General features: G+C 45.9%; 1 protein-coding gene across 2 annotated transcripts in view; it reads right to left on the bottom strand.

The window, feature by feature from the left end:
• PHKB (phosphorylase kinase regulatory subunit beta) overlaps positions 1–21622 on the bottom strand; it is a 313679-nt gene that overhangs the window by 150514 nt on the left and 141543 nt on the right. For both annotated transcript variants that reach the window (XM_073605832.1, XM_073605831.1), the window contains exons 8-11: positions 19448–19511; positions 8255–8350; positions 6000–6197; positions 2737–2794 (exon numbers count right to left, since the gene is read on the bottom strand). In XM_073605832.1, the coding sequence (XP_073461933.1) occupies positions 2737–2794; positions 6000–6197; positions 8255–8350; positions 19448–19511 (416 nt within the window). The remainder of the gene's footprint in view (positions 1–2736; positions 2795–5999; positions 6198–8254; positions 8351–19447; positions 19512–21622) is intronic.

Here is a 21622-nt window from a genome sequence, read left to right as displayed (position 1 = left end):
TCCTCCCCAGAAATAGAGCTTTCTTTTGGTGGTATTTGGTCACCTCCGCTGTTTTTTTTTTTTTTTCGTGCTATAAACAAAAAAAAGACTGATAATAGAGAACAAAAAATGTATAAATAATTTGAACAATTTTGAAAAAAAAAAAAAAATATATATATATACATTTTTTACTTTCTGCTATAAAACATATCAAGTAAAAAAAAAATGTAAAAAGCTAATTTTTTCAAAAAGTTAGGCCAATATCTATTCCGCTACATATATTTGGTGAAAAAAATCCCAATAAGCGCATATTGATTGGTTTGCGCAAAAGTTTTTAGTGACTACAAACTATGGGATATTTTTATACTAGTAATGGCGGCGGTCAGCGACTTATAGCGGGACTGCGATATTGCAGCGGACAAATCAGACACTAACTGACACTTTTGGGGGACCAGTGATCAGTGCTATAAAATATGCACTGGTCCTTTAATAATGACACTGGCAGGGTAGGGGTCAACATCATGGGGAGATTAAAGGGTTAAACGTGTTCCCTGGGGGGTGCTCACTAACTGTGGGGGAGGTGCTTAGCGTGGGGGAATGTAAAGATCCATGTCCCTGCGTAGCAGGAACACAGGATCAGCACATTCCCCTCTTCCAGAACGGCGGTCTGCCTTGTGTACATAGGCAGACCACTGTTCTGCCTTTCTACCGAACGATCGGCAGGTCGCCAGTGGTGCGCGCACTCCCCCCCAAAAGTGTCAGATCACGTACTAAGGTACGTGAACTGGCACAGAGCGGCCACCCTGCCGCTGTAAGCGTACGTGGGGTGGCTGCTAAGCGGTAAAAATAATAAATGTTACACTTACCAGCTCTGTGCAATAATTTTGCACAGAGCAGCCCCGATCCTCCTCTTCTGGGGTCCCCCACCGGTGCGGGAAGAGACTTCCCTTAAAACGGAGCCCTTCAGTAATGCGCTATCACCGTTGACAGGGCTTCCATCTTCACCCGGTCTTCTTTCCGAGTTAGCAGCATCTGGTTACATGAGTAGCTGTGGGCACAATAATGTCACTCCTGCGCATGTGCACGGGAGCCACCTTTTACGGCACGGGGCTCTGAAGGTCCGGCACGCTATGCCGGACCTTCAGAGCGCATGCGCCGCGATGTCACTGGCTGCATGCAGTGCGAATATCTCCTAAACAGTGCCCTCCTCCTACAGTTAGAAACACACACAGGGAACACAGTTAACCCCTTGATCGCCCTCTAGTGTTTAACCCCTTCCCTGCCAGTGACATTTTTACAGTAATCAGTACATTTTTATAGCACTGATCGCTGCATAAATGCCAACGGTCCCAAAAATGTGTCAAAAGTGTCCGATGTCTCCGCCATAATGTGGAGGTCCCGATAAAAATAGCAGATCGCCGCCATTACTAATAAAAAAAAAAAAAAAAAAGAAGAATAAAAATGTTATTATTATTATTATACAGGATTTATATAGCGCCGACAGTTTACGCAGCGCTTTACAACATGAGGGCAGACATTACAATTAAAGTACAATTCAATACAGGAGGAATCAGAGGGCCCTGCTCGTTGGAGCTTACAATCTAGGAGGGAGGGTCAAGTTATACAAAAGGGTAATAGCTGTGGGGGATAAATCTATGACCTATTTTGTAGGCGCTATAACTTTTGCACAAACCAATCAATATACGCTTATTGCGGATTTTTTTAACCAAAATATGTAGAAGAATACATATCGGCCTAAACTGAGAAAGTAATTAGTTTTTTTATATATATTTTTTTTAGGAGATATTTATTATATCAAAAAGTAAAAAAATATTGCTTTTTTTTTTCAAAATTGTCGGTCTTTTTTTGTTTATAGCGCAAAAAAAAAAAAAAACGCAGAGGTGATCAAATACCACCAAAAGAAATCTCTATTTGTGGGAAAAAAAAAAGACGTCAATTTTGTTTTCTTCCGGGGCTGAAGTGGTTAATCTACAACTGCCGTGATGCTGCACATGTGATCAGTTATGACACCAGCCATTGGATGGTTTGACAGTTTGGTTGAGAGCAGAACCAATGGGAGTGTTACATTTGCGGCACGTGCCGGTGTTCTGCCGAGAAAGTTCACCCCGGGCGGATAAGTACTCCCCTGTACTGCGCAGGCGCAGTACGAGCCGCCGAAAATAGCTGAAGCTGAACAGCTGAGAGTCAGCTGTACACGGCGCCTGTAACAGGGCCCCTTGCAGGCTCGCTAGGCTTCGGGCATGGCCTCGCTTCGCTCGCCACGCTTCGGGTGCGGCCTCGCTTTGCTCGCCATGCTTCGGGTGCGGCCTCGCTTTGCTCGCCATGCTTCGGGCGCGGCCTCGCTTTGCTCGCCATGCTTCGGGCGCGGCCTCGCTTTGCTCGGCATAGTTTTATTCAAACTCTATGTCCACTTGGATGGTGGGGCTTGAACCTGGACTCAAGGCACCGTGTAGAGCTGACGATCAGCTGTTCACCTTCGGAGTCTTTCGGCGGCTCCGTAGTCGCTCGTACTGCGCAAGCGCAGTACAGGGGGGTCCTTATCCGCCGGGGGAACTTTCTCGGCAAGACACCAGAAATGAAACTTTTATGGATGGGTTTACTTCGGCTTTAAGATCCAGGGAGGTTCTATGGGGAATGGGTTGAAAACCAAACACAGGTATTTGCTGGCACCACTAGAAGTGCTTGAACTTCAGCAGAATTTCAGCAGAAACTGCAACCTAACTATGAAAAACTTACCATCAATGATCATATAGATGAAAAAGATAGGGAATTCACATTCAATCCCATCGAAGAGCTGCAGACAGAAGAAAACACACAAGATTACTTTGTCACCCCAACTCATCTGTTTCAGAAGATGTACATTCCTTATGAGGGGATAGGACTGAGTGACTGCGCTCAATATTCAGGCAAATAGCCTATTGTAATTCGAATATTAAAAAGACAATATTTTGTCAAGTAATGACTGCCGGCTCCGCGTTCTCGGGAGGAATCATTTGGCTCCCTGTGTACACTTGTAGCGAGCTGTGAAATTAAGTGGCAGAATGATGGAGTGTCTCCCCGCACCCAGGAAAACTCAACGCTAAATTTTAACTGCAAACCCAAGCTGGCCAATTCCAGCTGGAGCAGCTGAAAGGACAAGAATAGAATAACACAAGAGCTGCAATTATTTTGTCGAGAGATGAAAACACACAGACCTGCTGTAAAATGAAAAAAAATGTAGTTGCAAGGTCTTAATTATAACCTAAATTGTAGTTCATTTCGTTGAATTAATGACAGCGGGGAAGCGGTCACATCATCTCCTCTGGTGGTAGATATGTGAAGTGATTACAAAGAGTGTGAGAGTCCCGAATCCTCCGATTTATCACTTTGATGGTTTTTGACTTGTAAAACTTTCTGTTTTACGTTATTTGCAGAGAACATATAATTGTACAGTACACAGGTCACCGTATTCATTGTACCCGAACCTCAATGTCTAATAAAAAGATGTAAATATTGTAGTGGACTAGCAATGTAACAGAGCAATTCACTGACCTCCAAAGTAAGGGGACTTCTCAATGACCACCAATGGAAGAAGGGACTTCACTGAACACCAAAATATGGGGGCACCTCACTGACCACCAATATATGGGGGCACCTCACTGACCACCAATATATGGGGGCACCTCACTGACCACCAATATGTGGGGGTACCTCACTGACCACCAATATATGGGGGCACCTCACTGACCACCAATATATGGGGGCACCTCACTGACCACCAATATATGGGGGCGCCTCACTGACCACCAATATATGAGGGCGCCTCACTGACCACCAATATAAGGGGGCGCCTCATTGACCACCAATATATGGGGGCACCTCACTGACCACCAATATATGGGGGCACCTCACTGACCACCAATATATGGGGGCACCTCACTGACCACCAATATATGGGGGTACCTCACTGACCACCAATATAAGGGGGCACCTCACTGACCACCAATATATGGGGGCGCCTCACTGACCACCAATATATGGGGGCGCCTCACTGACCACCAATATATGGGGGCGCCTCACTGACCACCAATATATGGGGGCGCCTCACTGACCACCAATATATGGGGGCGCCTCACTGACCACCAATATAAGGGGGCGCCTCACTGACCACCAATATAAGGGGGCGCCTCACTGACCACCAATATAAGGGGGCGCCTCACTGACCACCAATATAAGGGGGCGCCTCATTGACCACCAATATATGGGGGCACCTCACTGACCACCAAAATATGGGGGCACCTCACTGACAACTAAAATATGGGGGCACCGCACTGACCACCAATATAAGGGGGCACCTCACTGACCACCAATATATGGAGGCACCTCACTGACCACCAATATAAGGGGGCACCTCACTGACCACCAATATATGGGGGCACATCACTGACCACCAATATAAGGGGGCACCTCACTGACCAATATATGGGGGCACCTCACTGAGCACCAATATATGGGGGCACCTCACTGAGCAATATATGGGGGCACCTCACTGAGCACCAATATATGGGGGCACCTCACTGACCACCAATATAAGGGGGCACCTCACTGACCACCAATATATGGGGGCACCTCACTGACCACCAATATATGGGGGCACCTCACTGACCACCAATATATGGGGGCACCTAACTGACCACCAATATATGGGGGCACCTCACTGACCACCAATATATGGGGGCACCTCACTGACCACCAATATATGGGGGCACCTCACTGACCACCAATATATGGGGGCACCTCACTGACCACCAATATATGGGGGCACCTCACTGACCAACAAAGTAAGGGGGCACCTCACTGCATCACTGACCACCAATGGAAGAGGGTACTTCACTGACCTCCAACTAAAGGGGGCTTCTGACTGACCACCAATGCAAGAGGGTACTTCAATGACCACTAATATATGGGGGCACCTCACTGACCACCAAAGTAAGAGGCACATCACTGACAACCAATATATGGGGGCACATCACTGACAACCAAAGTAAGAGGCACATCACTGACAACCAATATAAGGGGGCACATCACTGACCACCAACATAAGGGGGCACATCATTGACCACCAACATATGGGGGCACATCACTGACCACCAATATATGGGGGCACATCACTGACCACCAATATATGGGGGCACATCACTGACCACCAATATATGGGGGCACATCACTGACCACCAATATAAGGGGGCACATCACTGACCACCAATATAAGGGGGCACATCACTGACCACCAATATAAGGGGGCACATCACTGACCACCAATATAAGGGGGCACATCACTGACCACCAATATAAGGGGGCACATCACTGACCACCAATATAAGGGGGCACATCACTGACCACCAATATAAGGGGGCACATCACTGACCACCAATATAAGGGGGCACATCACTGACCACCAATATAAGGGGGCACATCACTGACCACCAATATAAGGGGGCACATCACTGACCACCAATATAAGGGGGCACATCACTGACCACCAATATAAGGGGGCACATCACTGACCACCAATATAAGGGGGCACATCACTGACCACCAATATAAGGGGGCACATCACTGACCACCAATATAAGGGGCACATCACTGACCACCAAAGTGAAGGGCACATCACTGACCACCAACATAAAGGGGCACATCCCTGACCACCAACATAAAGGGCACATCACTGACCACCAATATAAGGGGGCACAACACTGACCACCAATATAAGGGGGCACATCACAAGTCTTCTTTCAGCCTAGTGTCCTACTCCTGTAAGAGGCAATATAACCCTATAGTTCTGAATAATGGAGCGCTGTGTCTGTCAATGAACGAATGAGAAATAATTATTTTTTTCTAAATGTACAAAAGAAAATGGTATAACTTGCATCATACTGAATGTTGAGTACAAAATTCACGAAGTGACAGGTCCTCTTTAAGTAGCTCTACCTCACCAAAAAAGGGAAGCAGACTGGTACCTTTATTTCGGCTGGTTTGTAGTATCGTCTGTTCTCATCTTCTAGTGCTGTCCTAAATCCATCTCGAAGGAAACGTTTGAATCCATATTTCCCTTTCAGTTTGCGAACAATCTTATCCAAAGTTTGATGATACAAAGTCTCGTCATCCACGGCAAATGCCGGGTAACTTATACATGTCAAGAGTGCAGCATCCGAGTTCTGAGGATATAGAGACAGGGAGTACGAGCAATTACTATCATGATGCACAGATTGTAGCAATATATGTGCGACAGGCAGGGAAAAAAAACAAAAACAAAAGACATTAGTGAATCAAGTAAATCTACCACGTTGGCGGTAAAGCACCGATCGTTTTAGCTGCGCTTTTCGGCCGCTAGCAGGGGACTTTTAACCCCCGCTAGCAGCCGAACAAAGAGTCAAAAGCGAGTGCAAAGCGGTGCTTTAGCAGCGCTGGCCATTGATTTCAATGGCGGGGGAGTTTTAAGAGCGGTGAATTCACCGCTCCCGCACAAAGATGCTGATTGGAGGACTTTTCCCGTCCCGCTAGCACATCGCCCCAGTGTGAAAGCACTCAGGCTTTCACACTGGGGGGGCTTGAGAGGCACTTTTTAGGCGCTATTTTTAGCGCAAAAACGCCTGAAAAACGCCCAAGTGTGAAAGTAGCCTTAATGTTAAGTCTTAAATTATTGCTAGGTTCTCACAGCTGAAGACAGGCAAATCCTAGAATACAATTCAAGTAACACAGTACTCCTCAATGTAGCTCTCAAACAAAAGAAATATGCATTTCTGCCACTAAGGGAACTGCAGGGGAAAGACTAAAGTTTAGTTTGCTTGTTGGCTCCATCTTTTTCGTTTCCTCCTATCAGTAAAATGGTGAGACCAACATCGAGGATTTGGAAATATTTCCACAGTGCAGTTTCTGCTGAGAACAAAGCTGCAATTTGCAAATATTGTGAGAAGAAATATTCTTTTCCAAATGCTACAAGGATGATAGAAAAGCCCATCCTGGCACACCAGATGTGCCCTAAAGACAAATAAAAAATACTTTGTGGAATTAGATGATGAGGTTCATAATGAAAGTGCAAGTAGTGCTTCCCCTCCAGAGTTCTCCTTCCAGAAACACTTTCTGCTGCTTCTGATCTTTTACAAATTTTAAAAATAACGTTTAGTTTTTTTTTATTGAATAAGCTATACTTTTATATACACTGCATTTCACCTTCACAGTTTAACAAAATTACTTTCAGTTTGTAAAACTACTCCACACTGAATTTATTTTCAATTTCCCCAAAGCTTTCAAATCTTTCTGTAAAAAAAAAAAAAAAAAAAAAAAAAAAAAACACGAGAAAATTTCTTTTTTTTCCCCAAAGGCTTCAAAATTTCCAGAAACTTTACATCTACCACCACTCAAGTCTGGGGTTAAAAGTGGCTCTGTAATTTAAATCTTCAAGGGTATTAGTTGTCTGTGATCCATTTAGTCATGTAGGATTGTCATCAGTGGTTAAACACTGACGACCTCCGATGAAGACGTGATGACGAAACGCGTAAGAGCATTACTACACGGCTCCCTCGTCTGTCAGTCACAGTGCCGGTCTTCCCGGGATCCATCGCAGCCAATTACCATCCATAGGAGGTGGTGAGAAGTTACTTGTGCTGTATTGCGGATGTTTTGCTACTACATGCTGGTTAACTTTTGATCTTGTGTAAGCAGCTATAACCGTGTGTGTGGTTATCTTAATCTAAATAAACAGTATTACGCTATGCCAGCTACTCCTTTTTGTTTTTTGCATTTATGAACTGCTCATTTGAAAGTGATCCATTTCGGGGGTTAAGGAGCCAGGTCCAAGTCTGGGGCAACGTCATACTCTAGTGTTTAATACACCTTGTGCTGGGAGGATTGGAGCCCATTGTCCAGTTTATGGAGATTTAAGGCCCGTTGTATTCCCGTGTCCGGTGAGTGCATTACCAACGGGGATTTTCCATGCACGCGGTGTTGGTGATGGTATCGAGATGAAAAACTTAGCCTTGGTTGTTAAGGGTTACGGAGCACACCTTGTATCTTATTACATCTAAATTTAATCTACAGTGGACTTTCAAGTGGAATGACCCTTTAAAAAGACTTTTTCTAGATTGCACTAAATATTTTATTCAAGTATTCTTTTAGCACTGTTAATACTGAGATTACGGTGTGTTTTTTTGGTATATTTTATTCAAGTGGTTAAACATATGTATCCTGTCGGACTCCAACTTTGAGGACTTACATGAGACCGGGACTCCCTCGGCAGCAGGGAGCAGAGAGTCTGCCTGTTCCGGTTGTGTGCATCCAGATCCACAAATATAACAGACCACGAGCAGCCCTGCAGACACAAGAAAAAAATCGACACAATTATCTCTCTGCTCGTACAAAAAGTCAATTAACTTACGCCACTCAGCCGGTAGCTTCCGGGCCACTGTGGGGGCGTGATCAATATTTAAGATTCGATTCGCTTTTGCTGACAAGATAACAAATTAAACGCGTTAATCTGAGTATGTTTCTGCAAGCGTTAGGAGGAGTCATTCTAAACATCATTTACAAGATCGCTGCGGACTGCGGACTGATGGAGCAGCAATAGCAAAGCTCCCAACTCTTCCTTGTTTGGAAGGACTGTCCATTTTTGGGAAGTAAATCATTCTTGTCCCCGATCCCTCTAAACTCGTTTTCAGTCCAATGTATAGAGCTCTATAAAAAGGGACTACTTAACAACCAAAAGTATTATACTACACCCGTGGTCTCCAAACTGCGGCCCCTTTGCTTTCCTTTATGAGGCCCTAGGGGCGTTATTCCTCCCATTGACACCAATGATGGGGCACTATTCTCCACACTGACACCAATGATGGGGCACAATTCCTCCCACTGACACCAATGATGGGGCACTATTCTCCACACTGACACCAATGATGGGGCACAATTCCTTCCACTGACACCAATGATGGTGCACTATTCTTTCTACTGATACCAATGATGGGGCACTATTCCTTCCACTGACACCAATGATGGGGCACTATTCCTTCCACTGACACCAATAATGGTGCACTATTCTTTCTACTGATACCAATGATGGGGCACTATTCCTTCCACTGACACCAATGATGGTGCACTATTCTTTCTACTGATACCAATGATGGGGCACTATTCCTCTCACTTATACCAATGATGGGGCTCTATTCTTCCAACTGATATCAATAATGGGGCCCTAATCCTCCCACTGATAGCAATAATGGGGCCCTAATTAATCCACTGATACCAATAATGGACCCCAATTCTCCCACCGATATCAATGATGGGGAACTATTCCTCACACTGACACCAATGATGGGGCACTATTCCTCTTACTGATACCAATGATGGGGCTCTATTCTTCCAACTGATACCAATAATGGGGCCCCAATCCAATCACTAATACCAATAATGGGACCCCAATTCTCCCACCGATACCAATGATGGGGAACTATTCCTTCCACTGACACTAATGATGGGGCACTAATCCTCCCACTGACATCAATGATGGGGCACTATTCCTCCCACTGATAATAATGATGGGGCACTATTCCTCCCAGTGACACCAATGATGGGACACTTTTCCTCCCACTGATACCAATGATGGGGCACTATTCCTCCCACTGGCACCAATGATGGGGCACTATTCCTCCCACTGACACCAACAATGGGGCACTATTCCTCCCACTGATACCAATGATGGGGCACTATTCCTCCCACTGATACCAATGATGGGGCACTATTCCACCCAGTGTCACAGTCTGGCCCACCTAAAGTATGAAGGACAGTAAACTGGCCCTTTGTATAGAAAGTTTGGAGGCCCCTAGTAATACCTTTTCCTTCTCTATAAAAAGATTAACATAAAATAAAAACACACACCGAAAAAAAAAGGATTTGTCTGGAGATACAGTTTAATTCAGAATATACTCCATGAAGAGGACAGGGAAGTGGGGACTGCCAGGAAAAGAACAGGTATTTGTTAGTTTTTCTTCCTGCTGTAGAGAGACTTCATGGGAAAAGTTCAGGTTTGCGTTAAAGAAAGGGATAAATACAACACTGATGTCCGACGATGGTAAATATCATATACAGATTAAGTAATACATACAGTACATAAAGTCTTGATCCCAAGATCTATCACCGAGAGATTTATACATCCCCCAAGCTGTTAGACCAAATCTTCTACTAAGGAGCTTTTTGGATGAAGTCCACTATGTTATATCATCGCTGATCCCGTGTAATGCTTGGCTCAGGCCTGAGGATCACATTCAAGGATATATCTTTATGACAAGCCCCCCCCCCGCCGTGCTAATCACTACTTTACAGGGAAAGGCGGTTTTAAAGCTTTCCCCCAGATTTGAGAACATTGCTGCCCTTCAGATTGACCAAAAGTCAACTCTGGGTATAAGGTTGTGTTAAGCTATGATGTGTGTATGTCAATCTATGGTCAAGATTTTAGTATGATTTGGTCTGTTAATCATCGTAATCTTCATATAGAAGCTATACATAGAATTGTTTGGATTCACTACAATCTGTTATACAATCTGGAGAGATTTAGAAAAACAGATTTGCAAATGGAATAACCAACAAGTGAAACCTGCGTTCCTTCCTGCAAAAGAAAGTGAACCTCTAAAAGGATCTCAGGAGTATAAGTTCGCTCTGCACTCCTGTGGCCCGTTTTCAGCAGGCAGCGGGCTGAAGCCCGCTGTCTGCTGACGTCACAGAGCCGGCCCAGGCTCGGGCAAGATCGCGACAATGAAGCTGAGAGCCTGAGCTGGCCGCTCCCACCCCCTCCATAGCTCAGTACTCCAGTGAGCAGGGGGGTGGGGGGCACAGCAGCGAGCCAGTGACTGGACAGTCACCAGCTCTCTGCTCATAGATCTCGGAGCACCGAGCGATCAGCGGTGTTTAATCGCTCAGTTCTCAGTGTTACAGCCGGGGGGACGACCGATGCTGCATCCACCTAGGTACAGTGCATACATTTTTCCACATTTTGTTATGTTATACAGCCTTTTTTTAAAATGGATTCAATTCATAATTTTCCCCAAAATTCTACAAACAATACCCCATAATGACAACGTGAAAGGAGTTTGTTTGAAATCTTTGAAAATGTATTAAAAATAAGGAAACAAAATCCCATGTACATAAGTATTCACAGCCAAAATAAAAAAAACTAGAAAAAAATCCCATGTACATACTGTAAGTATACACAGCCTTTGCCACCCGTAACACTCAAAATTGAGCTCAGGTGCATTCTGTTTCCATTGACCATCCTTGAGATGTTTCTACAACTTGATTGGAGTCCACCTGTGGTAAATTCAGTTGATTGGACATGATGTGGAAAGGCACACACCTGTCTATAGAAGGTCCCACAGATAACAGTGCATGTCAGAGCACAAACCAAGCCATGAAGTCCAAGGAATTGTCTGTAGACCTCCTAGCAGGGGCGTAACTAGAAATAGCAGGGCCCCATAGCAAAATGTTGTATGGGGCACCCCTGCAAACAGCCCCCTCCCCCCCCCCCACAGCTGCCCTAGTGTCAATGCAGCGTGACCTGTGCCACATACAGCGTAACCTGTGCCCAATGCAGCGTGACTTGTGCCCCATACAGCCTGGTCTGCCTGTGCCCAATACAGCCTGGTCTGCCTGTGCCCCATACAGCCCCACCCATGCAGAGGAAGAGGCAAGCCACCCGGATCAGCAGAGAGCGGGATTGCCCGCTGTAATAGCTTTCATTTGAATTTCCTGTCTTCCCGGAGCTCATTGTCACATAGCCCCACCTCTTGGCCCAATGCCTTTGATGACGTCACATGTCCCGCATTGGATCGGTGTTCTGTCTATCAAAGGCACCGGGCCAAAAGGTGGAGCTATGTGACGTGAGCCCCGGGAACACTGGAAGTTCTAATGAAAGCTCTTACATCGAGCAATTCAGCTCTGTGCTGATGCGGACAGCTTGCCTCTTCCTTTCCTCTCTCTTCCCCTGGCTGGGAGACTGTGCCGGCGGTGCTCTTATCCTCACTGGGCCGCACTCGGCTGCGGGCCCCATAGCGCCCGCATGGGTCGCTATGGTGGTAGTTACGCCCCTGCCTCCTAGACAGGATTGTATGGTGGCACAGATCTGGAGAAGGGTATGGAAACATTTATGCAGCATTGAAGGTCTCAATGAGCACAGTGAAATCCATCATCCATAAATGGAAGAAGTTTGGATCGCCTGGCTAAACTGAGTGATCAAGGGAGAAGGACCTTAGTCAGGGAGGTGACCAAGAACCTGATGGTCACTCTGACAGAGCTCCAGCATTTCTCAGTGGAGAGAGGAGAACCTTCTAGAAGAAAAGCCATCTCTGCAGCACTCCACCAATCAGGCCTGTATGGTAGAGTGACCAGACGGAAGCCACTCCTCAGTAAAAGGAACATGACAGCCCTTATGGAGTTTGCCAAAAGGCACCTGAAGGACTCTCCGACCATGAGAAACAAAATTCTCTGGTCTGATGAAACAAAGATTGAAATCTTTGGCCTGAATGGCAAGCAGCAAGTCTGGAGGTAACCAGACACCTGGCCAATACCATCCCTACAGTGAAGCATGGTGGTGGCAGCATCATGCTGTGGGGATTTTTTTCAGCTGCAGGAACTTGGAGACTAGTCAAGAAAGATGAATGCAGCAATTTACAGAGACATCCTTGATGAAAACCTGCTCCAGAGCGCTCTGGACCTCAGATTGGGCTGAAGGTTCATCTTCCAACAGGACAACGACCCTAAGCACACAGCCAAGATAACAAAAGAGTGGCTATGGGACAACTCTGTCAATGTCCTTGAGTGGCCCAGCCAGAGCCCAGACTTCAACCCGATTGAACATCTCTGGTGAGATCTGAAAATGGCTGTGCACCAACGCTCCCCATCCAACGTGATAGAGCTTGAAAGGTCCTACAAAGTAGAATGGGGGAAACCCCAAAACATAGGTGTGTCAAACTTGTAGCATCATACTCAAAAAGACTTGAGGCTGTGCCAAAAGTGCTTCACCAAAGTATTGAGCAAAGGCTGGGGATACTTATGTATATGAGATTTGTTTTCCTTGATTTTAATAAATTTGCAAGGATTTCAAACAAACGTCTTTCTCGTTGTCATTATGGGGTATTGTTTGTAGAATTTTGAAGAAAATAATTAATTAATAAGGCTGTAACATAACAAAATGTGGAAAAAGTGAAGCGCTGTGAATACATTTCCAGATGTACTGTATGTATGATTCTGAAAAAATAAACCCCAAAAAGGGAATAAAAAAAAACCCCATCACATCTCTTAGTTAAGGCAGCTCACACAGCACACACTGAGCACTGGCTAAGCACACATTAAGGCCCCTTTCACACTGGGGCGGTGGGGGCGTCGGCGGTAAAACAGCGCTATTTTTAGCGCTTTTACCGTCGTTTTTGCGGCTGTAATCGGCCGCTAGCGGTGCGGTTTTAACCCCCGCTGGCGGCCGAAAAAGGGTTAAATCCGCTTGTACAGCGCGGCTATAGCCGCGGTATTACCGCGGTATAGCCGCGCTGTCCCATTGATTTCAATGGGCAGGAGCGGTGAATACACCGCTCCTTCACCGCTCCAAAGAAGCGGTTGGCAGGACTTTTTTTACCGTCCTGCCAGCGCACCGCTTCAGTGTGAAAGCCCTCGGGCTTTCACACTGAACAAACAGCGGAGGCTGTTTAGGGGCGGTTTGCAGGCGGTATTTTTAGCGCAATACCGCCTGCAAACTGCCCCAGTGTGAAAGGGGACTTAACCATTTGATCACCCTAGATGTTTAACCCCTTCCCAGTCAGTGTAATTATTATTCTTAGCACTGAGCATTGCATTACTGTCACTGGTTCCCGCAAAGTGTCAAAAGTGTCAGGTGGTGTCAGATTGTCTGCCACAATAATTGCAGCACTGCTATAAGTCCCTGATCACCGTCATTACTATTAAAAAATAAAATAAAAATTCCAGCATACATACCATAGTTTGTAGACAGTAGAACGTTAGCAAAAAGCAATCAATATACGCTTATTGGGATTTTATTTAACCAAAAATATGTAGCAGAATAAATATTGGCCAAATTGATGAACATAATTAATTTTTTTTTTTTGGATGTGCTTTATAGCAGAAACTTAAAAATATATATAATTTAGTGATAGAATACTAAAGCGCTGCTATGTGAATAAAGTGAACAGTGTTAGATCCTACCTGAGACACCGGAAGTGACGTCACTGACTCCTCCCAACGTGTTGCGTCACAGATCATGCGACTTCTTCAAGGGATAAGGCCCCTTGAAGAAGTCACGTGATCTGTGATGCACTGCTTTGGGAAGAGTTGGTGACGTCACTTCCGGTGTCTCAGGTACCCTGTAGTAGCGGTGAGGAGAGCTCTGCAACCCCCTTGATTTGCCTTATATAAGACGATAAATTGGGTGAGTGGAATATTGTCATATGCAATAAATCCATATTTATATACAATTTTTCGCAATTAAAGTTTTCTTTCTTTTTTCTGCTCTTAGTCACTCCAGAGGACAGCAGATCGCTAGATATCAGAGAACACTCTGGATATTTTCCCTCTATGCTCCTGTCCGGACTGTCTAAGATTCTATATCTTGAAAGCACGATTTGACCCAATGGGGTCGCCTCTTAAGGTGAGCGGGCATTGCACCTGGTGGTGGAAGCGGTGGCATTCATCATGATAAAGTTTCTTATGTTGGAGGAGAACTACATGGACACTTTAAGAAGTCACTATTAACCTGTTAAGGGACTTTACATATATAGATTGATTTATTCCTTTATGGGGCTTTTGTGCAGTTATGTTTATGGTTCCTTTTTGGAATAAGCGTTAAGCGCACAATTGTTTTCAATTATCCATAAAAAAAAAAAAAAAATTATATATATATTATATATATATATATATATATATATATATATATATTTTTTTTTTTAAATTGTCGGTCTTTTTTTGTTTATAGTGCAAAAAATTCACATTGCAGGGGTAATCCAATACAACCAAAAGAAAGCTTTATTTGCGGGAAAAAAAAATTACAAATTTTATTTGGGTACAACATCGCATGACTGCCAAACTGTCAGTTAAAGTAACGTAGTGCCATAACCCAGGAGATGGACTGGTCATGAAGGGGCGGGGGGGGTAAATCTTCCGGAGGTCAAGTGGTTAAGAAGCCCAAGACCTGTGTTAGAATCTGTAAATAATAACCCATCAAGGATGTTTTTTGGCTGAGGCTCTGTACATAGAAAGCACGCAGCATTCTGCGACCACAATGACAGGATGATAATGCACGGCGACTTCTCCCCACTCTGCATTATTCAGGAAGCGTACAGCAGGCACAGATCTTGCGTCTTGCAGGTAGGAATATGCGGAAAGGAAGGGACACTGCTGATTTCTACACAGTCCATTAAAACCAAAAGATAAAAAAAAAAAAAAAAAAAACAACGCCACAAAGCGACTTGTTCTTCCCGAAGTCACACTGTGCAGAAAGTTTTCTTTCTTCCTCTTTCAGATTCAGATAATAATACTAAATAAAAAGATCGCTCCCACTAAGTTATTCCCTGGGAGGACGGGGAATAGTTAAAGTCATGCGTAGGGTCGCTTTCAAAAGGTAAAATTTAAATTCCTGCACGTCTGGAAGAATCGGGCTCTCTGCTTCTCAGATGCCAGTGTGCAGCTTCAAAGGGCCAAATGCTGCCGGTTTTAAAGCAGCGAGTGTTTGATTGTGAATCCCATGACAGATGGGGGTTCACTGATATACTATAAGCTAAAATAAATCCATACTGAGTGCTAGAGATGCATGGTAAGTGTAGAGAACACGAGCGCACAGGAAGTCACTTGTCCAGTGCAAATTGCCTTGTGTTCTCCACAGAATCCATGTTAGGCATTTTATTCTATCATCTATATCAGTGGTGGCCAGATGTGGTCTCCTAATGCCAGCAACAGCAGGGTGTAGTTCCCTCCACAGAAACCAACAATAGGACATTACTCCTCCCACTGATACCAATGATGGGGCACTATTTCTCGCTCTGACACCAACAATGGGGCACTATTCCTCCTACTGATACCAATGATGGGGCGCTATTGTTCCTATTGACACCAATGATGGGGCACTATTCCTCCCACTGGTATCAATAACGGGGCACTATTCCTCCCACTGAAACCAATGATGGGGGGGGGGGGGGGGGGGGGTGTACTATTCCTTGCACTGATACCAATGATGGGGCACTATTCCTCCTACTGACACCAACGATGGGCACTATTACTCCCACTGGCACCATATAGGCACTATTCCTCCCACTGGTACCAACGATGGGGCACTATTCCTCTCACTGGTACCAACGATGGGGTACTATTCCTCCCACTGGTACCAACGATAAGGGCACTATTGTTCCTACTGACACCAATGATGGGGTATTATTCCTCCCACTGACACCAATGATGGGGCACTATTCCTCCCACTGAAACCAATGATGGGGGGTACTATTCCTCTCACTGGTACCAACGATGGGGTACTATTCCTCCCACTGGTACCAACGATAAGGGCACTATTGTTCCTACTGACACCAATGATGGGGTATTATTCCTCCCACTGACACCAATGATGGGGCACTATTCCTCCCACTGAAACCAATGATGGGGGGTACTATTCCTCTCACTGGTACCAACGATGGGGTACTATTCCTCCCACTGGTACCAACGATAAGGGCACTATTGTTCCTACTGACACCAATGATGGGGTATTATTCCTCCCACTGACACCAATGATGGGGCACTATTCCTCCCACTGAAACCAATGATGGGGGGTACTATTCCTCTCACTGATACCAATGATGGGGCACTATTCCTCCCACTGACACCAATGATTGTTTACCCCCACTGGCCACAGTCCGGCACCCCTAAAGTATGAAGGACACTAAACTGGCACTTTGCTTGGAAAGTTTGGAAACCCTGGGTCTATACTATCAAAGGAGAATATTAGATTGGTGGTCAACACAGACATTTCATAAGACACCAAGATAAATGAGGTCTCTAAAAAAAAAAAATCCTAACCTTGCTGCGGCCCCTTTTAAAGTATTACTAAAGGCAATTGATGCGTGCAACAGATCCCTGCCCTCCTCACTAACTCGTGACAAAGGACTGGCCAGTCTCACCTTGTGCTGTCATTTGGTCATTTGTGTAACAATGCCACCCTCAGCTGTGCCCTGCACAAGGATTATCCAGCTCACGGGACCACAATCTAGGTGCCAGCAGCCTAACAGCGATTGTCACTGGGCTATGTTAAACAATTAACCCTTTAAGCTACCACCACACCTTTGCACCGAGCAGGAGGAAACTCGTCATTTTAGCAATACCAACTATGATTTTAGAACAGACACCAACTGCACAGAGGAGGTAAGAGGAGGTAAGTATGACATGTTTTTTTTTTTTTTTTAAAGTGAACCTGTAGTCATCCTTTAATGCCCGATTCATCAACATGTTCTAATTCAGTGGTTCCCAAACCTGTCCTCAAGTACCCCCAACTTTGCAGGTTTTCCGTTATCTTGCACAGGTGCTTTAAATCAGAGTCAATGGCTTGGTATTTTGGACAGCTATTTTATCTAAAAGACATTCCCAAAACATGCAAGAGAAAAACTCACCCCAAGCTCAACCGCTATATAGTATTAGTTGGGTGCAGGGGCGGATCCAGAGTCTAGTCTCGGGAGGGGCACTGCCAGAAAATATATTTTTTTGGGGTACATTTATCGGGGAAATGGCTGGTGTTGGCGCTTCAATCATCACGGCACCATGGTTGTTATGGTGTCAGGATGATTGAAGCGCATTAGTACCATAATTACATTGTTATAAAAAATTAAATAGTTTAACTCACCATAATGCAGAATCAGTGGGAGCCCCGAGTGTGTCACTTGCCACGTCACCTGTCACTAGATGCAGATTGTCACTTGCCACGTCGCCTGTCACCAGATGCAGATTGTCACTTGCCACGTCGCCTGCCACGTTGCAGATTGTCATTTGCCATGTCACTTGCCACGTCGCCTGCTACTGTGCGGATTGTCACTTGCCACGTCGCCTGCCACGTTGCGGATTGTCACTTGCCACGTCGCCTGTCACCAGATGCAGATTGTCACTTGCCACGTCGCCTGCCACGTTGCGGATTGTCACTTGCCACGTCGCCTGTCACCAGATGCAGATTTTCACTTGCCACGTCACTTGCCACGTAGCCTGCCACATGTTGCGGATTGTCACTTGCCACGTCGCCTGTCACTTGCCACCTGCTAAGGTGGTCTCTTGTGTCCCAGAGACAGGCAGCAGAGAGATGATGTAATCTCTCTGCTGCCGCAGCTGCCTGCATGGAGGGGGGGAAGTTGAACTGCAAGGACGCAGGGCGGGCGCCGAGAGATGATGTCATCTCTCTGCTCCCCCGCCCACCGGCTCCCTGATTGGTCAGCAGGCAGCAGCCCGCCCACAAACACATTGAGCGGCGGCTCTCCCTCGCCTATGGAGCTGCCCGGCGGCTCCCTCACTTACTCCCTCATTCACCGAGCCGCCCAGCGGCTCCTTCAGTCACCGAGCCGCCCAGCGGCTCTCTCTCAGTCACCGAGCCGCCCAGCGGCTCCCCCAGTCACCGAGCCGCCCAGCGGCTCCTTCAGTCACCGAGCCGCCCAGCGGCTCTCTTAGTCACGGAGCCGCCCAGCGGCTCTCTCAGTCACGGAGCCGCCCAGCGGCTCTCTCAGTCACGGAGCCGCCCGGCGGCTCTCTCAGTCACGGAGCCGCCCGGCGGCTCTCTCACACACCCTGCTCTCAGTCACCTGCATTTCTCGGAGGGGGCAATTGCCCCGTTGCCCCCCCCCTGGATCCGCCCCTGGTTGGGTGTGTAGAGTAGTCGGTGTTCTGGCTAATTAAGCTCACAAAAGATCCAAAGAAAGTACAGGCCGGCAACTCGACAGCTTCTCTATAGAAAATATTTACTTAAGCATTACAGCAATAACATCATCCAAAAAAAAAACCCTGACGCGTTTCGGCCTTAGGCTGCTTTTGATGAAGGCCTAAGGGCCGAAACGCGTCAGCATTTTTGCCGGCCTGTACTTTCTATGGTTTCCAAAACATGGCTTGTTGGGGGTACTTGAGGACAAGGTTGAGGAACCACTGTTCTAACTAAGAAGTGGAGTTGGTATAGGGGGTAAAAAAAAAAGTAAATTTCTTCGTAAGAACATGTTGCTCTGTCAGGCTCTAAATGTTTGATCAAACAGAGGAGCCTTGTTGTTTTTTTTTTTTCTGAAATTGCGTGCAGATTACATAAGCAGCTGAAATACCGCGGCCTTCTTTAGTTGCTGCTGTCTTTTGTTTCCTTTATATTATTTTTTTAATGAAAATAACACGTTCTCTAGAAAGGAAGAATGAGTAATCTTGCCTGGTTTCCAAAGAGATTGAATCCATCGATGGCTTCAAGAGCAGCCTTGGCCAAGCCGACAGAGCTGGAAGAAAAGAGAACAGAAGATTAAAACACAATGCGAACCCCTCCTGAAAAGCTGGTCAATATCAGCTGGCTTATAATGTATAATTCAGCGGGTACACACAGCGCTGGCTGGATAAACGTCTCTCTCATTACGGCGAGGTGGGAAATTGAATTCCACTGGTCAATAGACAACACTTTACACAACAAGTAACAGCCGAATCAAGCGATGCATATGAAGATTGAGTCGTATTAGAGAGGAATAATGGAGGAGAGTGGTCAATGTGCGGTTAGAGAGCACCTACCATACACAGCAGAGAAATCTCCCATTAATTGTCCAGCTGGAATAAAAAAGCTTTATTGCACTGTGCATAAAATCTCACAAGTTGCATTGATTAGAGAAATGTCGCTATACAAATGGGCTCTCTCTGTGCTGTAAATATCACAGGCACTTATATGGGCACTCCAGCAGAATAATAAAAATCTCTATTCAAGCCATTTTAACCACTTAAGGACCGAGCCGCTTTTTGAGATTTGTTGGTTACAAGTTAAAAACAGGGGTTTTTTTTTGCTAGAAAATCACAGCATTTATCAGTGTATAACACGCGCCGGCGTATAACACGCACCCCAATTCAAGAGGGAGGTTTCAGGAAAAAACTTTTTTTTCAAATAAACCACTTTGAACCAAAATAATGGTCAGTGCCAATCAATGAGGCCTGATTAGTGCCCATCTGCAGCCTCTATGCAGCTTCTGTGCCCATCTGCAGCCTGATCTGCGCCCATCCAATGCAGCCTGATGCCCATCTGCAGCCTCTATGCAGCCTCTCTGCCCATCTGCAGCCTGATCTGCGCCCATCCAATGCAGCCTGATGCCCATCTGCAGCCTCTATTCAGCCTCTGTGCCCATCTGCAGCCTGATCTGTGCCCATCCAATGCAGCCTGATGCCCATCTGCAGCCTGATCTGCGCCCATCCAATGCAGCCTGATGCCCATCTGCAGCCTCTATGCAGCCTCTGTGCCCATCTGCAGCCTGATCTGCGCCCATCCAATGCAGCCTGATGCTCATCTGCAGCCTCTATGCAGCCTCTGTGCCCATCTGCAGCCTGATCTGCGTCCATCCAATGCAGCCTGATGCTCATCTGCAGCCTCTATGCAGCCTCTGTGCCCATCTGCAGCCTGATCTGCGTCCATCCAATGCAGCCTGATGCCTACCTGCAGCCTCACCATCTCTCATGCAGTGCAGGAAATCAGGAGGGGGGCAAGCGCCGCCAGAATCACCGAGCCGTCATCTTCTGTTTACAGTACTCGGCACTCACACACACACGTCCCGCCTCCGCCATTGGACCAGCTCCTGTGATTGACAGAACACTGGTCCAATGCCGGTGGAGGAGGCGGGATGTGTGTGTATGACGTCAGAGCCGAGTAAACAAGACATGTCGGCTCGGTGATTTGGTGGCGCCCCCCCTCCTTCTCCGAGGTACGCTATTGGCGTATAACACGCACCCCTGATTTTCCTTCTATTTTCAGGGGGAAAACCCAAACATTATACATTCTTTTTTCTAACACCCTAGATTATAAAATGGCGGTTATTGCAATACTTTGTCACACCGTATTTGCGCAGCGGTCTTACAATTGCACTTTATTTGGAAAAAATACACTTTTTTGAATGAAAAAATAAGACAACAGTAAAGTTAGCCCAATTTTTTTTTATATTGTGAAAGATGATGTTACGCCGAGAAAATTGATACCCAACATGTCACGCTTCAAAATTGCGCCTGCTCGAGAATGGCGACAAACTTTTACCCTTAAAAATCTCCACAGGCGACGTCTAAAAAAATTCTACAGGTTGCATGTTTTGCGTTACAGAGGAAGTCTAATGCTAGAATTATTGCGCTACATGGCTTTTGGCTATTTTTCTAGGGGTAGCGCGATTTTTTACTTTTTATTTACTTATTGGTGTATTGGTGTTATACATAATCATTGCGGCTCCCGTTTTTGTGGATGGTTGGTAATTAATTCTTGCCATCTGCTCTTTAGATTCCTTAGCGCTGTTTTTTATACATTTTCCACAATGCCTGTGTAATGCTGAGGTCTTTGGACTTCAAGTCGCATCAAAGTCAGACCAAAAGTAGT

This window comes from Aquarana catesbeiana, linkage group LG11, assembly GCF_042186555.1.
Source record: "Aquarana catesbeiana isolate 2022-GZ linkage group LG11, ASM4218655v1, whole genome shotgun sequence".
Taxonomy (NCBI): domain Eukaryota; kingdom Metazoa; phylum Chordata; class Amphibia; order Anura; family Ranidae; genus Aquarana; species Aquarana catesbeiana.
Note: the sequence above shows the minus strand (reverse complement) of the source record. Positions and strands in the feature narration are given on the sequence as shown.